Source organism: Vigna unguiculata, chromosome 1 (genome assembly GCF_037176805.1).
Source record: "Vigna unguiculata cultivar grain cowpea cultivar isolate G323 ecotype 2 chromosome 1, ASM3717680v1, whole genome shotgun sequence".
Taxonomy (NCBI): Eukaryota; Viridiplantae; Streptophyta; class Magnoliopsida; order Fabales; family Fabaceae; genus Vigna; species Vigna unguiculata.
The window spans coordinates 21,428,342-21,448,909 of NC_140792.1; the positions used below are offsets into that span (position 1 = coordinate 21,428,342).

General features: G+C 35.5%; 1 protein-coding gene across 7 annotated transcripts; it reads right to left on the reverse strand.

The window, feature by feature from the left end:
* Positions 1–1,949: 1,949 nt before the first annotated feature.
* On the reverse strand, positions 1,950–19,590 carry LOC114186008 (bromodomain testis-specific protein). Of its 7 annotated transcripts, none has more exons than XR_014993307.1 (7): positions 19,477–19,590; positions 18,580–18,878; positions 17,938–18,132; positions 4,657–4,746; positions 4,093–4,151; positions 2,395–4,005; positions 1,950–2,271 (listed from the first exon to the last, which is right to left on the reverse strand). XR_014993307.1 is itself a non-coding variant. In XM_028074008.2 (7 exons), exons 1-7 carry the CDS (start codon positions 19,556–19,558, stop codon positions 2,188–2,190), a joined length of 960 nt encoding a protein of 319 aa, XP_027929809.1. In that variant the 5' UTR covers positions 19,559–19,590; the 3' UTR covers positions 1,950–2,187. The 7 variants fall into 7 exon arrangements, 6 of the variants coding, with proteins under 6 accessions (XP_027929809.1, XP_027929817.1, XP_027929826.1 ...); XM_028074008.2 differs by having other exon boundaries at positions 2,395–2,545; XM_028074016.2 differs by having other exon boundaries at positions 2,395–2,545; positions 18,580–18,924; positions 19,477–19,569.
* Between the last annotated feature and the right edge of the window lie 978 nt (positions 19,591–20,568).

Sequence of the window (20,568 nt, forward strand, 5' to 3'; positions counted from 1 at the left end):
CATGAAACTGTTATAAATATCATTATTCGCGAAATAATTATTATGTATTTATTTTGGCATTTATTTTACACACATACCTAACTTGGGTGTCAAAGTGTCTCTACAAAAACCACTTCCACTTGAATGTTGGAGGCACCTTCACCAGATACATATTGTACAACTTGGTAGTTGAAGGAGAATATCTCAAATTAAAGATAAAGTGTTCAAAAATACTTTTGGTGAAATCTTTTTAGGATATATTTGGGCCTATTAAGAACAAATACATAAAGTATGAAAAAACTATTTTTTTACTTCGTAGAATTAACCTTGTGTTGAAACTAAGAATTTTTACTCTCAAGAAAGAAAGTATATTTTCAACATTCTTATTTACAAAAATGTTACAAGAAATATAAAAAAAAAAATTGTAATAGTTTTTCTAACATTTTGTGAATTTTCTTCTTCCATAGCCTTTGAAGTAATTTATAAACTCCTCTTAATCTCCTTTTTCTTGAACTCTTATAATAATTTCATTTTGTTATGATATAGATTATTTTTAAATTCGGATAGCATTAAGAATTAAAGGAGAGAGCAAATGGAAATTAGAAAACATAAAGAACTTGGTTATATTCGGATAGCGAGCCAAAAAATTTGAACCTGGTTCGGCCCACCACAAGTTGGTGGGCTAAACGGGTTGACTCACAGGTTCACTTAATTAAAAAAAATACAATTGTTTTTTCAGTTAAAACTAAATTATAATTCTAATTAAAATCTAAATAAACTTTAATATAATCCAAATACAAACCAAAATCACAAAAATACAAATTATCTATGTGTTGGTTAGAAAAAACAATCTAACATGATCAAATGCAAAGCTCAACTCAATAAAAAATATTTGTGACCCTTTATTTGTGGGTTGGTAAACCAACCCGGCTCACCATGGGTTCAACCTGCATGAGCCAAGTTATAGATGAGTCGGGTCAAAAATCAACCCGTACTGAAATTTGTGAATAAATTTCAACCCAACCCGTGGTAAGCCAAATTGACTCGCGAGTTTCAACCCATTTTTACATATCCGGTCAAAAATTATCATTCTTGTCTAGGATATCTCGCATCACCTTTTGGAATGTTTCCTCGTGTACCACCCTTTTTTCCTTCCTGCACCCTCATAATATTCATAAATCCTAAATCACTCTCATTAAAATTATAATTATGATAAAAATTTAAAATATTTTTGCACCTCTTTAATGTTCATCCCCCTCACCTCCGGGGCATCTCCACTCTCCCACTCTAAATAAATTTCGTACCTTCATCTTCATCTCCACCCTTCCACCCTAAAAATAAATTTTAACACCTTCATCTCCATCTCCATTCTTCCACCCTCAAAATATATTCAACACCTTCATTTTCATCTCCACTCTTCCACCCTTAAAATAAATTCCACACCTTCATCTATATCTCGACACATCTATCTTCGCTCTTCCACCCTCAAAATAAATTCCCCTTGCTCCAATCCTTTTTAATAAAATCCACCTCACACATTAAGTGAGTGATGGAGGAAACGCTATGAGGAGAGCCTCCACTGTTAATGGCCAATGGTTTCGGATTATAAAACACTTCCGAATTAAAAAGATCATCATAGAAAACAAAGTTCTGGATTCACCAATCCGGAAAAGATTTTTTGAAAAGCATTCTGAATTACAGTCTAAACCGTATCTAAAAAAATTACATTTCAAAATTCATAATCCAAAAAATTTTTCCGGATCAAAAAGATCTTCTCTAATGTGTGTATTCCAGCCGTCCAGATTGCATAGTTCGTAATTTGTTTTTTAATATATTCTAGAAGGTAAAGAGGTAATTTTTACCTTTTTGGATTGTGGTGCAGAGGTAATTTTTACCTTTTTATTATAATTTTAGTGAAGAGTAATTTAGGGTTTATGGATTTTATGGGGGTGCAGGAAGAAAAAGGTTGGTTCAAGAAGAAACAGTTCATCTTTTGCTATAACAATCTGGGACGATCCTTAGACACGTCAAGTCAGGGAAAAAACACTAAATCCTATAAATTTCATTATGTCCCAGTAATAGACTAAAGTATCCCTATGCCGAAACTGAGACAAGAGTTTAAAAATCTGTATACTCTGGAATTACGAGATCAGAATGAGTTATGAGGAACTACCAATAAGGCTAAGGCTTTCAAAAGCATTTACAAAACTAGTCGACTAGGCTACAAGAAAGACTTTTGGCTTTGTCAACAGCTTCAACATAGTAATACAGTCTCCACAGTGAAGCATTATCCTGCAGCAAATCAACAGGTTGAACATCTTATAATGCTGATTAAGTCTGTAATCATAAAACATAGTATGCAGATAAGAGAATAATAATAAATTTTACATTATATACACCCAATTAGAGTACTACCTCTGTTTCGAGATCAACAATTACTTCGTCACAACTTTGTTCTTCTGCTGGCCTATTTCGACGAAGTAACTCCACTACACGAACAAGATTTCTTGCTGGTAGCTTCTGAATTAAACTCTGTAGCTGTTGTTTCTCAGCAAGGGTCATGGACCTGTATATAGGAGTGAAAATATGGTTGTGTAAGAATGTCTGATGCAAACTAAACATCAAAGGAGAAAAGGATAACAGAGTAGGCAGAAGGTTTTAGAGGTCCCTTGAACCACCAAATCATGTCTGATTTTGTAATGAAAACAAAACAAAAAGATTGAGTACAATAAAAATGAAAAACAAATGACCAGAAATATAAATTTTGTATTTTTTTTGGGGGGCATTTTTCATCAAGTAATTCAAACTCGATAATTTAACTCTAGAATTGTGAATATGACAAAGTATTAGCAATCCCATCAGAGTGTGACTCAATCTGTCGTAAACCATGTTTCTATAGATTCATTAGCATGGAAAATGTTAAGAGATATCAACAACTGCCATGGTCAAGATCATGTATAAACGTGGGAGCAACCCCTGCCCATGTCAAGTTCACCATGTCATGAAGATTTGTGTATATTGCATTGCTCATTCTTATAGTCATCACCATGTAAGTTCGATCTTAGGGCAAACAAATGTGTATAAGAGGTGCAAGTTTTATAATTTTCGAAGTAGTCTAACATTGGTCTCTACGGGTGTCACTTTTCACGAAACCAAGTGAATCTTTGTCAGTTCCTACTTCAGGGGGAGAGAATTCTGAAAGATGAAGACGAGTCTAATATATAGTATTAGATGAAGAGGAAGCCCACAACCAATTTGAAGAATATTCTTTGGACAAAAAATATCAGAAGAGGGAAAAACTCTCTTTAGCCCCACAAAATTGAGTCGCTTGATACGGAGTTTCAGTCAAACGGGGAGTTAGTTAATACAGTTTGGATACTAATTAGTTGGCTGGGGTGTGAAAGAGTTAAATCAATGCAAGGATATGGCTATTGCTTAATATAAAAAAAAATAAAAAAAAAAATAAAAAAAAAAAAAGTCTTGTGTTATGTTATTTCTTAATATAAATAACCCTCTTTGTGGGCGAAGGTTGGTGAGCATTGTTGTGCCAATTAGACATGTGGCTGCTGTGGAAGAAAAGTCGCGTGTCAAGGCACGTGGATGGGTGGTGCATTTCAAACCCTGTGTTCATTAGAGAAAACGGTGGTCACTGGAATGTCAGCTGAAAACTTACCAGAGGCGGCACTGGAAAGCGAACCTGGGAGAAAAGTTTGCAAAGAAAAAATAAAGTAACACCTCCGGAGACAGTGAGACTATCAAGCCAACACGACTTTGAAAAAGCCTCTGGATACTATGTTAAAATCCAAGGAAGAGAGAAATACTGATTTAAACTATATTTATGAGACAGTACGAATACTTTATTTATATTGAGAAAAAGGAATCAATACAATAAACAGAATAATATCTTGTCATAACAAAGACATTATAAAGGAATAAAGCAATATATTTGCTAAACAGAGATGAAATAAAATCCACCAATGGCCTAAAATCTGTTGTCTTGTTATATTCGTGCCATTTGATCTAAATCTGTATATCAAAATACATAAACCAATAAGTATGCAACAAGCAGTTACTATTCCTATAAATATCCGTATAACAGTAATTACAAAATACCTGCACTTGAGCATTATAGTATCCAGAAGGAACTCAAGTTTTTCTTCCATATACCCTAGCTAAGAGTAAACATTAAACACCAGTTAGATAAACATATTATATAATGTACAACAAATGCTTCTGTATCATAGTTACTATGATTTTGATAATTATACAAACATACAGGCGGTGATTGGAAAATGGATTCTTTTATATTTCCCATAAATCTTCGGTTAAAGTATGTTACCTTCCTATTTTTGGTGTGATAATTTTAAATTTTTTTTACAAGAATCCAGCACTAGTTGGAATTTTTTTTTTAAATTAATCTTCTCACTAAAACTTCCTCGTGAAAGAGTAGAAATCCAAGATCTCAGGAAAGGGATTTTTTTTGTAAGTATGTCGAACATATTTATCGCATTCCCAATAAACATAATTCACAGAATATATAATTCCTAGGTAATATGATTCCCCAAACACATTTTTAGTAAGAAACGTGATTTCTAGGAATGCAAAAATACCAAACACAACTTAAAGATGATGATGATAATAGCAACTTTGGAAACACAGAAGTTCGAGAAAAATTACTGTTTTAGAGAGTTCACTGGAATGTCTCTTCACCATCTCCGCAACCTCCGCACTATCATTCTCAAGTAGGAATTGAACATCATCACTAATCTAAATATTCAAAAAGAAATGGATATGTTAGAATAAATAATCTTTAATAGAATTCATTATTATATGTTGTGTGCTTTGTGCTGGACCTAGTTCCTAAAAATGTCCTCCAGAATTCTCTTCTATTCACCATATCTGATGTATCCCAAGCTATTATAAATATGAAACCCTAAAAGAGAGGAATATATACTCCCATCAATTCACTCTAACTCCACTATATTTTTCTCAAGTATGTATCAGAGCCTGTCAATCCCGCTCAACTAGTCTATATCAAAGTAATTCTCATTGTCTTTGTCCAAATAATCTGTCATCCATCAGCGTCTGTAATCGTCCACTGGAGTTCCGTCTTCCAACACCTAAGTATGAGGCACCTTCAAGAAGTGCAATCCAACCCCAGTGGTCACACTTCCATACACTTATGTGGTAATGACTCTTTAAGCAACGAATCTAGAATTTGATCATGTTAGAGATCAAATTCTAACTCGTCAAGAAGTCCCATGTATGGAAAACTTGAATAGAGGTATTGATATCGAATAATGTAAAATATCGAATACACCAAAAATCCTTTATAAAATTATAACAAAAATCATAACAGGTTAAGGAGGAAATTTCAATCAAGAGAAAGATAATATATACATTTTAAAACAATACAAAAACATATTTGTAATCCAAAAGTAATGATATTATGTTTACAAATTCAAATAATAGTAAGAAAATTATTACTATTATTATTATTATGCGGCAATTGGCCACGATGCGAGCAACTGTGAATGAGTGGTGACGACCAGTGGTGTCGTTGCTCCTCATGAGTAGGGTTTCTCCTCCTTGTGTCGCTGCCCCTCATGAGTAGGGTTTCTTTCCCTATTTCTTCTCCACAACCCTACCCCACCTTTTCTGCCATAACCATTTCACGCCCACCAGTCATTATCCAAAAAGTGAGTGCCATGGCCTTGTTGGGGCAGCAAGTTGCAAAACTGCCACTGATTTATACCATAACGCCACCATGACTGAGTTTTTAATAAAATTGAACTTGATAACATAAAGAGTCTTCTGCCATGGTTTCTTCTCATGGAAGAGGAAGTCATGGCACTAGACAAGGGCACGGTGGTATAGGTTGTCCACAATGCACATATTGTAAAAGAATGGGTCACACTTAAGAGAATTGTAACTCATTAGATGGCTTTCCTTTCCTCACAAGACAACCAATATTTCTAAATCTAAAAGTTCTTTATTGACTTCGTGCCTGGAATGGAGGCCAAGGTCAATAGTGTTACATGGAAGACTTCAATTGATTTAGTAGAGTAAAAATGCTAAATAGAAAAGCAAATTATGGAATTAAATGTGTCTTTGAGATGGCCACCGTTGATGATAAAGGAGAAGAATATAGGTTAGAGGTGTGTGTGCGAAGACTGTGTAGATGAACGAGTTTATAAATTAAGAACAAATGACCCTTACTAAGAATTAAAAAATGATGGATTAAGTTAAATGGAGTGTAGTTTCGGATTCACAAATGTTATAAAAAATTTGATGAGTGTATGATCATGTAGGGAGAACGCAATTTGAGGAAAGAAAAGATGAAGGAAATGATGATGTTGAAGTAACAATCGAGGCCGGCCAATTTAGTGACAAGTGTTTGAGTAGAAACAAAATTCAAGAATCGTTTTTGGAAGCACACAAGCATGATTAAGATGTATAAGGATTTGAGGGATTCCTTTTCATGATCTGTAACAAAGAGAGAAATGGCTCAGTGATGAAGGCTTGACCACACAATGTGCCATGGAAGAGTTCTCCCCATAAGAGTCACAAGGAGCATGTCTAGAGGGGAGACATCTAGTCCTTCATCATTATCTTCTTTTGTATTTCATTGTTGTGATGTTCCTAAAGTTGACTTAGTTGACCAACCTTAGTTGATTGTTGACCTTTAACTAGGTTTTACTTGTAAACTAGTGTTGACTTGACTTAAGCCAACATGCTAATCCATGTTTAGTTGTTTTTGTAGGTTAATTAAGCTTAGGGAAGCATGGATAGGTGGTGCAACACTATTGGAGAGCATGGATGATGTGGAGCTTAGGTGGAGGAGAGAAGAAAGCAAAAAGCATAGAGCATAAAGCAAAAGGAGCTTGTATATTTTGTCTCCTTTGTCTTAAAGCTCCTTTTAGCATTACTAGAAGGCACCTTGTCTCACACGGTGAGCTTTGCCCAAAATCCCTTTAGGGTTTCCCACCACCATTCAAGTTTGTGCTACTTTAGAAGATGCTTCTAGAATTAGGGTTATTCATAAATTTGAGTATTATACACTTGTTGTTCAACCACAAAACCGTGAGCTTCCTCCATGGAGTGGAGATTTCACTTAGCCTTATCTTGCTATGCAAGTGGCGGCATCAATCACTCATCTCTAGAGTTAGTTAGCCTTATGGACCCTCTAAGAGTGACATGCTTCATCTGCATTACCATCTTTTATATCTTCCATTTTATTGTTCTTTCCTTTTACTTCTATTTGGTTTATATGTGTTGTTTCCATTTGAATCTTGAATCAATTCATCTCTATCTTTCTCTAGAACTTTTAGAAGTGAACCTTCACATCTAAATAGCTTGCTATCTTAATGTCCAATGGGGATCTTCTCTAGGTTTTCTTAAATAACTCATCACCATATTCCAAAAATATAAAATAAACCAACTCAATCCTTCATCATTTGGTATCTAGAGCCTAGGTTATTTTGAATATGGAGCTTTTTATGTGCTAACCATTGTTTTCTTGTATTTTGTGCTTGGTGGACCTCTCGGCTTTCTTGGTGTTTCAAGTGGTGTGCACAAATTTTTCCACTTCACAAGAGGTTTAAGTATCTAGAATCCCATATTATTGATGTATGTCCCTTGGTGAAGTGAGAACATGAAATATTTGGTGCCTCTTTTGTGTTTGGCCGAGAGCTATCTTTGGTGTTACCATGCCAAAATTTTGTCTCACATGTTAAAAAGTGTCTTTAAATGTGTTTGGCCTTGTTTTTAGTCCTTTGTCATATGCCTACTTGAAGTTTTCTTGTTATTGTTTCCTAAAGTATTTGAAAATTGCATGAACTATATATCTTGGTGGATGTATGCTCCATGGAAATGATTTTGCCATAAACTTTGAGGAACTAAATGTCCAAGCCACCTAAAAACACTTTCCCATCATCTTGTGAAACTAGTTTTGAAAGAATAAAATTTTTTCTGCACTTTTTACCATTTGGCCAAGAGCAATATTGCTCCTTGCTGAACCAAATTTGCAAAAATCACTAGGTGTTATGCTACTAGTTTTCATATTTGAGTGTTGGGTGATATTGGCAAATTAGTTCCATTCTTTAACCTGGTAATTATCTTTCTTGGTGTATGCATGACTTGAGACTAGGTTATGCATGTTCAAGTATTTTCCATAGAGTCTTTATACTGTGCTTTTCTTGTGTTAGTCTTATTAAAAGTTTTGTCACATATTTTCTCTCTTTAGAGTTTATCTTTCCTTATTTTTGTGCTTTACTTGCTTGTCACTAGGTGTTCTTTGTTTTGTCTTAGTAGTTTTCCTTTCTCGAAACTCTTTGGGTGTTGTGGCCGAGCCACTTGACATGCATTTGAAAGGTTTTGAAAAGTTTTTGAGGTTTTTTCTTCACTCCTTTGGTGGACCTTGAGTGTTGTCCTTACCTTGTTACTTTGGGAGTGTGATCTAAACACTTGGGTGATTTTTTTTAACACATTTTGGTCTCGGGTTTTGCTGCACTTTCACCACTAATTGCCTATTTTTGTCTTGGTTTTTTGTTGAGTTTTGTGTAGGAGAAGATGAACTTGGATCCAATTGTGGAAGAGGAAGAGGAGGAGTCGATTCCACCATACTCCCCTGTAATAGTTACCCCGATGGCACAACAACATGATCAAACTACCCTTGCTCACATCCTCCGAGGAATGGAGATTGGTAAGAGGGAAACGTTTGACCAATTAAGAGCGGATAGAGGGCAAAGTGAGATTATGATGGTGAAAGGAGAAGGAGGCAAGGGTTTGATGGAGGAAGAAGGCACAACTCTCTCCCACAAAGATAACCACGTCCCATCAAGATACCCAAGTTCAAAGAAGAGAATGACCCCAACCTCTACATTGAATGGGAGAAAAACTAGATCAAATATTCAACATTCATGTAGTTAGTGGCCCAGAACAAGTAGATTTAGTAGTGCTAGAATTTGAGGATTACGCCATGACTTGGTGACATCAAATGTGTATGAACAATATTAACCAAGAGACACTTGCGGCTTCTTAGAGGGACATTAAACATTTAATGCACGCTAAATTTATCGCTACTATAGGAGGAAGACTCTTTTGAAGCTCCAAAGACTTTAACAAGAGTCTATGTGTGTGGATGAATATTATAAGCTAATGGAGTTCAAGCTTCTAAAAGTAGGACTCCAATTTGAAAGTGAAGAAGAAAAGGTAGCTAGGTTTGTGAATAGTCTTAAAAGAGAAATTCAAGATGTAGTAGAGTTATATTAGTATTCCACACTTGATAAAATTTTGCACTTGGCCTTAAAAGTTGAAAGCCAATTGAAAAAGAAACAAAAGGCCAAGAGGAATACTTCTTGTAATAAATACTACTCAAAAACTTGGAAAGGTAAAAAAAGAAAAGATGAAAGAACACCCTCCAAAAATCTCCAGGACCACCCACCTAGGACTAATTCGACTAGAGTTCCCCGTGATAATCCAAACTCTTCTCAAGGTTCTAATTCCATCAAAAGTTTTAAATGTTTGGGGTATGGTCACGTTGCTTCAAATTGCCAACAAAAAGGAACATGATCTTGAATCCTAAAGGAGAGGTTGAAAGTGAACATTCTTTCCCCTCATCCCCAAAAGCACTTCCTCACACACTTCTTCCTCCTCTTTAAATGATGATGAATCAAACCTAATGAAGGAGGTTTATTGATGGTTAGGTGCATGTTGGGCCAAGTCCCAAAGGAACTAGAATCTCAAAGGGAAAACATTTTTCACTCAAGGTGCCTAATCAACAACAAAATTTGCTCCCTCATAATTGATAGTGGAAGTTGTGTAAATGTGGCTAGCACAAGGGTTGTGGACAAGCTTGGCTTGAAAACCATCCCTCATGCCAAGCCTTATAAGCTATCTTGGCTTAGTGAGAAAGGAGATATCAAGGTTGACAAGCAAGTCATCATCAACTTCTCCATTAGGAATTACAAAGATGAGGTTTTGTGTGACTTAGTGTCTATGGAAGTAACTCATATTCTACTAGGTAGGTCATGGCAATTTGATAAAAAGGTTTTTCATGATGGCCATGCCAACAAATTTTCTTTCAGCTTCCAAGGCAAGAAGATTACACTTTTACCTCTTTCTCCCAAGGAAGTCAATGAGGATCAAATGCAAATGCTAAAGAAAAGAAAGGAGGAGAAGGCGCAAAGGAAGGTGCAAGGGAATGGCAAAGAGGCCAAGAAGAGCATGATCTCCCTCAAAGGGATAAAAAAAGTAATGTTTGCCCAAAAACAAGTCCTTATAGCTTATCCTAGTGAGTCCTCCCCCTCCTTCCAAAAGCCTCACTCTATATGTCCTCAAGACTTGTCTTTAGTCTTAGATGAATTCAAAGATGTTTTTCAAAAGCCTCCAAAAGGGCTTCCACCCCTAAGAAGCATAAAGGCCCAAATTGATTTTATACAAGGTTCATCTTTGCCAAATAGGCCAGCCTATAGGGCTAGTCCCGAAGAGGCGTAGGAAATTCAAAAAAAAATGCATGAATTGTTGGAAAACTGGTAGATGAAACATAGCATGAGTCCTACTTTAGTTGACTTATTGACCTTTGAGTAGGTTTGACCAAAGTTGACTTAACTTAAGTCAACATGCTAATCTATGTTTAGTTGTTTTTGTAGTTTAATTAAGCTTAAGGAAGCATGGATAGGTGGTGCAACACTATTGGATAGCATGGATGATGTGGAGCTTAGGTGCTCTTGAACATGTAAAAGGGTTGATAAATTTCAGTATTATACACTTGTTGTGCAACCACAAAACCATGAGCTTCCTCCATGGAGTGGAGATATCACTAGCCTTATCTTGCTATGCAAGTGGCGACACCAATCACTCATCTCTGGTGTTGGCTAGCCATATGGCCCCTCTAAGAGTGGCGTGCTTCATCTCCATTACCATCTTCTATATCTTCAATTTTATTGTTCTTTCCTTTTACTTCTATTCGGTTTATATGTGTTGTTTTCCATTTGAATCTTGAATCAATTCATCTCTATCTTTCTCTAGAACCTTTAGAAGTGAACCTTCACATATAGATAACTTGCTATCTTAATGTCCAGTGGAGATCTTTTCTAGGTTTTCTTAAATAACTCATCACCATATTCCAAAAATATAAAATGAACCAACTCAATCCTTCATCACCATGTGGTGAAGCCTTTAGAGGGAAAAAGTAGAACATCAAAGAGTTAGAAGAAAGCTGCAACAATTAAACAATGTACAAGAAGAAAGGAAGTATCTGTGGGAGATAGGATAGTCATGGGGTAGATTATTAGACGAAGTAGTTTAGTATATGTGAAAGGCGTTAAGGAATGAAGGGATAAAGGATTGCAAGTGAGAACTAGAAGAAGATGCAATAAGGGTGTACTCTTAATTGTTTTCCTAAGTAGTTACACTTTCAAGGACGAAAATACTAAGTGTAGAAGGAGAGGCATGCCTAGGAGAAATGGTTATATATCACCATGGGAAGAGCAGAGAGTAGAGTAGATGAGCTCATGGTAGACGTTGAGTACAAATATACATAGTCGATGATATGTGTACTTCCACTGGCATGGACAAGGTCGTGTTTTGTTAAGGGTAGACGAGGGTGTTATTGTTGTGTTAGACGAAAGGTGCAAAGTGCATAGAGTAGATGATATGTGCATTAACATTGGTTAGACAATAGGGGTTTGTGAGTAGTAGATGTTGTTCTATGCATTAAGTTGTCAAGTTTCATGGTTGAGGCGTTTAGCGAGGGTGTTTCATTGATGTGTGTGTGGTAGTGGTGTTGTAAGCCAAAAACAAATGGACAAGTTTTTGTGAGAGGGTTAAAGAGCTTCATATGTGGAACTCTGTGCTTGGCTTGTTTCAAGAAATCCAAGCATAAATCTCAATCACTGAGTTACATTGTTAGGCAAACTATGGCAACCTATGATAACTAAGAAAATTATAAATAAGATGTGCATTTCGAGAAGAATGAGTACCTTTTTAAAGTGCAATGGGTCGACCAAAATCATCCTCACTACGAGTCGTGTTATTGAAAGACGATAAAGAAGAACTTGATGTATAGGATTCATTTAGGGAACTGGACTAGTCATTTGGGTCTTGCATTGGTAGGTTAAGAGAAAATTATGGTGGTTCAAGAGGATTTTCACCAAGATTGGGAGTGGCAAAAGCACTTGGAAAGTGGACTCAACTAATGGTATAGGAAGGACATTTTTGAATGGAATGAACATCTTGAATAGTCAAAGAGAAGTAAGGAGTCTGTTCAAAAAAAGGGACACTAGCGGACTTTTTGAAGCCAAAAATGGCCTATGAAGATAGATTTGACAGCACGAACAGAAAGTTTATCAAAGTTTATCTAACCCTTGAGACAAATAATGAACAAAACATACACATCCAAATACACTAGCGGACATCTAGTATTTCTTAATTTCAAGAGAGTAACATCAATACCTTTTTTGAAGTCGAGAATGGCCCAAGAAGGTAGATTTGACAGCACGGACAGAAAGTTTATCTAACCCTATAGACAAATCCTAAACAAAACATACACAATGAGAAACATGAAGAGGATCATTTGGAAAAAGAATGGAATAAGGAACCTTGTTATTGAGAGAAAGGATGGCACCCTAGAAAACAAGCAGTTAGGATAACATCACTCCAACGATGGACCGATATATTGACACTAAGAAATAGGGTATGAACAATCTCAACCAAGTGTCTATCTTTTCTTTCTGCAATACCATTTTGCTATGATGTGTGAGGACAAGTAGATTAATGTAATATGCCATATGAACTTAAAATTGTAGAGAAGTTAGAGGAAAAGTACTCATTGGCATTGTCACTTCTTAAAATCTTAATTACTTAACCAAATTGATTTTTTATTTCATTCGAAAAGTATGTAAAGATAGACAAATGTTTATAGTGTTCTTTCATAAGACAAACCTAAATACATCATCAATGAACGTGACAAAATATTTAAAATCAAAAGATGAGACATGACTTTGTCCCAAAATATCAAAATGAATAAGAGAAAAACTAGAATTACATCTTGATTTAGACCTTTTAGGAAAAGATCTAACATGTTTGCCTAGTTGACATGACTCACATTCTAAAGCCTAAAAACTAAGCTAAGGGACCATTTTTTTGATTTTGACAAATGGGGATGACCCAACCGATCATCTAAGAGTTTAGGATTTGGAGATAAAAAACAGGACATATGTGGACTAGATCAAAAATAGTATAAACCTCTAGATTTATGTCCTTCTCTAATTAGTCATCCCGTACCATACTTTTGTATAACAAAGGAATTGGCATCAAAAGTTATTGAACAATTTAAAAACTTAGTTAATTAGCTTAATGAAATTAGATTGAAAGGGCAAGTAATAACAAAACTGACAGATTTTAGATTTAACTAAGGAGAAAAGGAAACTTGACCAACTCCTTTTAAAGAAACTTTAGAGCCATTGGCTAAGGTTATGAAATGAGGGATTTTTGGAAAACAAGGGAATAAGAAAAAAAGAGGTATTACCGGAAATGTGATCAAAAGCACTTGAGTCAATTATCCATGGACTTCGACTCTCCAAGGATTATGAGATGCAAGTTGCTGATGATCTAGGATTTGCAAATGGTTGTGCCAAATTATTAGACTTCAGCATTAGACACTCTTAGTATTCTTCATAAAAGAATTTGGAGTCAGCAACTTCAGCTTTAGAGACATTGGTATTTTTGTTAGGAAAGTTGTGCAAGGAGAAGCAATTTTTTTGAACGTGGCCCATTCTCTTACAATACGTACATTGAGGGCGTCCCCGACCACCACATCCTCCTCTAGCATTGCTTCCTCCTCTTCCACATGTGGAAACAATAAAAGGTTCCACAAGTTTATGAACATCTTTACACTTATAGAATTGTATATGTTCTGAATGTATTGTGTGTATAATGTAGACCACACAATATGTATTTATATTATTGAATATAATCAATTACAATAAAGACACATAATAATATGGAATCAATCACCCTGATTTACGAGATTATGTAACAGTTGATTTCCTAGACATTTGTAACCACTGATTAATTTCTAACACTCCCCCTCAAGCTGGAGCATATATGTCATATGCACCAAGCTTGTTACAAATGTACTCAACTTGAGGGCCTCTAAGGGATTTGGTGAATACCTCAGCCAACTAATTGCTAGAGTCGACAAAATTAGTGATTTCTCCTAAGAGCACATTTCTCTAATGAAGTGACAATCAATTTCAATGTGTTTGGTTCTTTCATGGCAGACCGGGTTTGATGCAATGTGAAGTGCAGCTTGATTGTCACATATAAGCTTTGTTTCATGGATGTCCCCTATTTTTAGTTGTAGTAGTAGTTGTTTGAGTCATGTAAGCTCACAAGTAGTTGCTGCCATGGCATGATATTATGCTTATGCACTACATCTGACAACTATATTTTGCTTCTTGCTTCTCCATAAGATAAGGTTTCCTCCGATAAGAACACAATACCCAGAAGTGAATCTTCTATCTGATGGTGATCCTGCCCAATCCGCATTAAAGAAACAAGTGATCTTGGTACTGCCTTTGTCTTCGTACAATAATCCTTGTCCTGGAGCATTTTTTATGTATGGAAGAATACGTGTTACAGCATCCCAATGGCTATCACAAGGAGCATTTAGAAATTGGCTTACTACACTAACCGCAAAAGTGAGGTCGGGTCTGGTAATGGTGAGATAATTGAGTCTGCCTACCAGGCGACAATATCTTTTCGGGTCTTTCAATGGCTCCCTCTAACCCGGAAGAAGCTTGAAATTAGGATCCATAGGAGTATCACAAGGACGACAATCAAGCATAGCAGTTTCAGTAAGAATGTCTAGGGCATATTTACATTGATTAATAACAATTCCAAAAGCAGATTGAGCAACTTCAATGCCTAAGACGAGAATCGCCAGAAGCAAGAAAATCAGGGGATTGATCCATACAAACTTCTTGTAATTCACCATGTAAGAATGCATTTTTAATATCTAGCTGGTGAAGAGGCCAATGATGAATATCAACTATAGCCAGAAAGAGACGAACATAAGTTATTTTGGCCACGGGGGAAAAGGTGTCCCCATAATCTAGATCCAAAATTTGTTTGTATCTTTTGGTGACCAAGTGAGCTTTTAACCGGTCAATATGACCATCAGGTCCAATTTTCACTATATAAACCCAACGACAACCAACAGTTTTCTTGCCAGGAGTTAAAGGAACAAGTTCCCAAGTGTCATTAGAATGTAAGGCTGCCATCTCCTCTACCATTGCCTGACACCAACCGGGATCAGTCATGGCTTCATCTATAGTCTTAGGAATAGATACAGAATCCAAAGAAGAAACAACGGAGAAATAGGATAGAGACAAACAATCATAATTAATGCTAAAAGCATAGAGAGGGTTACGATTACCAGAGGAACGAGTACCTTTTCGTATTGCAATAGGAAGTTTAGGTGCAGGAGACATGGATGAAGGGGCGGTTGGAGCAAGAGATGATGCTTAAGGATTAGTAGAATGAGTCACAATTGGAGTTGGTGTCTATGGTATTGAAGCAAAGGACGTGGAGGAGAAGCAACTACCTGAGCCGGAACAAGCGAGACTTCTAAAGATTCTATTGTAAGATCGACATCTAATATAGTGGAAGGGTAGAAGGGAGTAGTCTCGAAAAAGGTGACATCAACTAAAACTATACAGCATTGAAGTTGAGGACAAAAACAACGATAGCCCTTCTGAAGGCGTGAGTAACCAAGGAAAATACATTTGAGAGACTTAACAAAAAGTTTATCTTTACCTGGAGTAAGGTCATGGACAAAGCATGTACAACCAAAGACACGAAGAAGAATGGAGTAAAGATTTTGTGTGGAATATAAGAAGAATGTAACAGTTGATTTCCTAGAAATCTGTAACCGCTGATTATATTCTAACAACGTTTAAGTGTTGGAATTGGAAGGAGTCGTGTGGTCAAGGTTTCCATGGAACAAACTTTGTGACCTATTAGTTGATCTCTGGTATGATCAAAGTCGAGATGTAGACCATAGAAAATCATCACCATGTAGTATTGGTCTAGTTTCTCTTGATTTCATCCTGTGGCCCAACATCCAAGAACATCTTCAATTCTTTAACCGCAGATTGAGCTTCACTCATAAAGAACGCCATGTCATGATCGGTTTGTGATAGGATACTAGAAAAGAGAATAAAAGAGAGTCGAGAAAAACAAAAGCCAACACATCCATATTCTGTTTGATGTTCATTCTATCTTAATTGCTAGAAAAAAAAAAACCAAAAAAGAATACAAAGGAAACTAACTCTTTTCACACAAGTTAACATTCGTTTACAACTAAGTTAAAAACAACTGCCTCCCCAAAGAATAAGATTGGTTTGAATATATAGACCCACCCCCCACCGAAACCGTACCAAAACACTTTCCCACTAACACACCCCTTTATATACTCCTACTAACACACCGCTTCATTTAACCATTGCAAAGAACTTTCCCACCAACACAGCCCTTCTGTTAGAACATTTGAGGATGGGCTTGAGGATGGGCTGATACAACAAGAAAAAGATAGTGGGGGTGTTAGTGTAAGGCCCAAAGTCTGGAAGGTTTATTCTAGAAGAAAACAGATCTAGAGAATATTAATTAGTTAGGAGGTAGTGACGTAGGGATATTTGAAATTAGTGGGAAGGCATATATTTGAGAGGGTAGAAGAGGGAGAGAGGTACAAAGAATTTGTTATGGAATAGGGTAGGAGAGTTGTCTCTTTGAAGGAGTAATAGACTCTAGACGTGTTGAGCCTTGCTTGTTCATTTCACATATTCAATAATATACAGTTTATACATACTACTTATAATTGTTTGTTCTGTTTTTGGGTTTATTGCTTTCTATCGTTGTCTATCACTTTCATTTATTGTTCCTTCTATAATAAACCTTCCATATTCTATCATTCTCCCTATCTCTAACAATTTGTTTAAGAGAGGCAAGCCTATTTGCAAAGTCATAAAGGCGTTGAATATCATTTGAAAGAATATTCTGAACCTTTTTTTCCCAAAAGAGTTGCAAGTCTTAAGAGATCTAGGAGTACCCAATAACTTGGGTCCCACAGACTACCACAATAAGGCACAAAGCTGAAAATAAGTTCATATCCATTGTTCAGCTTGCTCAAAAAGCACATGCCTTCCATCTTGTTGAAGGTGGTACAATAAGTAGTAGTTTCCAACACAACATAACTACTTTCTACCCAAATTTAATACTCATTCTAACAATTAATATTGTAACCACCTTAATATATATAACCCCTCTCTCCAATTAATATTGTAACCACCTTAATAAACTTATCCTTCTTATATCCTAGCATCCACACACATTCTCCGAGAACTATCTTATCTTTCACGCAATAGACCTATATTAGAAAACAATGCAATTTTCTACATTTGGTTTTGCCATGCAAGAAGCATCCTATTGGTTGTATTTGTGCTTCTAATTAATGAACCCACAATCACATCCGACTATGGTTTGGCCGCATAAAACCATAACATAATTGCAACTTAAAACCATGGTTGCCACATCAACTACTATTGAATTTCATAAAGGTACTTGTGTAAGTTATTGACTCACCAACCCATGCATTGTTCACAATCAAAAACATGGGTGAATTCATCACCTTATCTTCTACGTTCATTAATCCATTTCCTTAGAAGTATCAACCTAAATAGGTTAAATGGTGAAGCTTAGTGGTCAATTCTCAATAAATCGGTCATCTTTTTTATTATTAAAAAACTTTAGGCTTATTGGAAAAACACAAAGGAAATGAAGAGGAGTCTCTATCAATGGTAAGCACAAACATTTATCAAACTAAGATTTTAAAATTTTAAAGGGGTAAAGAAAACAAAAGACCATATCAAATCAAATCCTTGATAAAAATTATACCTTGGTACTACGTTGGGGATTGACATTAGAAGTTTGTGGAAGTAACCTGGCTGAAGATGAAGATGAGGACACCTTTATCCTTTTACTAGGACCTTGCACTAAATCATCAGATGCAATCACTCTACAATTCAAGGAGTCTGATTTACATTTTATCCTGGATTGCAAATGATATGCCGCAAAAACAGGCTCTACCATCTGCTTTTCATTTCAATAGTCAGAACATTTCTAGATATCATAGATTTCCTCAAGATAGCAAAGCACGTACTAATTGAAGTAGATAAACCACATGCATAAATTTTGAAATGGAAGCCATAAGATTAAATTGAATAGAAATAATCAAATGTTCACAGTTAGAATTTCCCAAATTAAATCCTTCATCGGTATTATGTAGTCATTTGGGATTTCGAGGTGAAGAGAATCGAGGGAAGGAGAATAGGTAGCCTAGATGACGATTGACCTTTACAAATTGCGTACCAAATTACCAATCTTACATGCTGAGGTTGGTGCAAATTGAGCTATATCGCTGATTGATCAATATCATGTGATTCTCATATGAAGGATCATAAATTAAAAATCTTATGAAAGAGTCATCACAGCTCCAACAACGAGTAATAAAAAGAAGGTTCAAGATGCTTAATGTACCTCATCAACTTCAGATGAAAGAGAAATGACACTCTGTCTGAGAAGGGATTTTAATCTGTCCTTTGTAAAGTCTGAAAGCCCAGCTCCAACACCATTACTATATAACGGACCAGAATTATCACCCTGATTGATTAAACTCTTTTTTCTTCCCTCTTCATATTTACTTTTAGGTAACTCGGGGATTTTGTCAGAAACAGGAAATGCATCGTCGTCTTGCGACAATAGATTTGCAATTTCAGAAGAGTAATACCCAAAGTAATCAGGTCCTACTCTTTCATATTTTTCAGATGCAGTGAAACCTGAATCAATTGACATGGCAGAAAAGTGAAGCACAGCAACTGTCCACTACATTAACAACAAAAAATTCAAATCAATAAAAATATAAAAATAAACCGATACTAGCCCGGGGGGTTGTTGTTGTGAAACACGTATGAGAGAATAAAAAAACTAAACCGGACTGCATCACATGAGCTCATTCATAATAAAAGACAAATTGTTATTCCTTTTCCCATTCATGTATAATAAGCTTTATCATAACAGGTGTAATATACTTATACCCATTGAATATTAAGTGCTTGAAACGAAAGACCAATAAAAGTCATCTCAAGACCCCTTGTATCAAAACATTAGCAACATTCGTATACATGACTAAGCACCTAATTCCATCTGTTCTTCCCTGCAAATGTAGTAATGCACGACCACTGTACAGAGCCGTAAAATCTCATCAAATCCCTTTTCTTTCCAACGATGGGTGCGGTAGTGTATCGACTTTGACAGAATGCTCACAGTAAAGATAAAGTTAATGTTCAAGAAAAATTACCTATCAAGCTTTTCGATGCCTTAAGGGTGATAAAAAAGGAAAAAGAAAAAAAAAAAAACCTCCTTCGCCTTCCTAACCTTTTATGAGTTCTCTCGTTTGTAGACTAGGCTCCTCCCCTCCCTTGTTCTTTGTTTCGCTGCGTGTGCCCCCTTTTCCCATCTCTCAATTCCTAGGTTTAAAAAAAAAAAAAACCTCGTAATGTTAACCCGTAGTTTAAAATTTCAAAAGTAAAATTTGTATTTTGCATCATACAATCTAAAATATAAAATAAAAATACATCTCAAAATCCAAAATACAAGTTTTACATTCTTACTGTACAATATGAAATATTTTTTCTTATTTTACATTTTGAATTGTATAAATTATGATGTTTTTTTGTTTTTATATAATGGATTATATAATTTGAAATATAAAAGTTTGTATTTCGAATTTTACAATTCAAAATACAAAAATAAAAAAATCCAAAATACAAAAATAAAAAATATGTCAAATATTGTGCAATTCGAAATACATTTTTTTATTTTGCATTTTGACTTTATAATTTGGAATGTATGTTTAAAAAGTAAATTGATGAAAAGTGGAGAAGGGGTTGTGTGATAAGTTATTCTTGTTGATTTTAGACAAAATGTTTGTGCTTTTGTTTTTTAAGAAAGTATTAAGAAGATCTCCATTAGATATTAATATAACCAAGTTATCTAAACGTTAATGTTCACTTTAAGAGACTCAATAAGAAATAAGAGAAGATGGATTCAAGACAACTAAATAAAATTAACAAAATGATAGGACATAATCATAAAGTAGCAGAAGCAATGAAGATAACAAACAAAGATAACAAGTTGGAAATTGAAACAAAAGATGAAAAGAGAAAGGGATGGAAGAATGAGGAAGAAAGCACGACACTTTGGGAGATGGACCAACCCAAAGATGAGTGGTGATGCCACTACTTTGAACCTTGGGTTCAAGACAAGACTTAGGGAGCTCAAGAACACTCAAAGAGTACTCTCCCAACTCAATCTAAAATGGTTGAATCATAATAACTTTACTCTTAAATGTTCAACCCCTTATAAGTGTTAGGGAGGTCCTCTTAAATAGGTTAAAAGAGGGAATTACTAACAATAATATAAAGTAAGAGACTTCCCTAGCAAAATCAAAGATTATCTTTCCAAAAG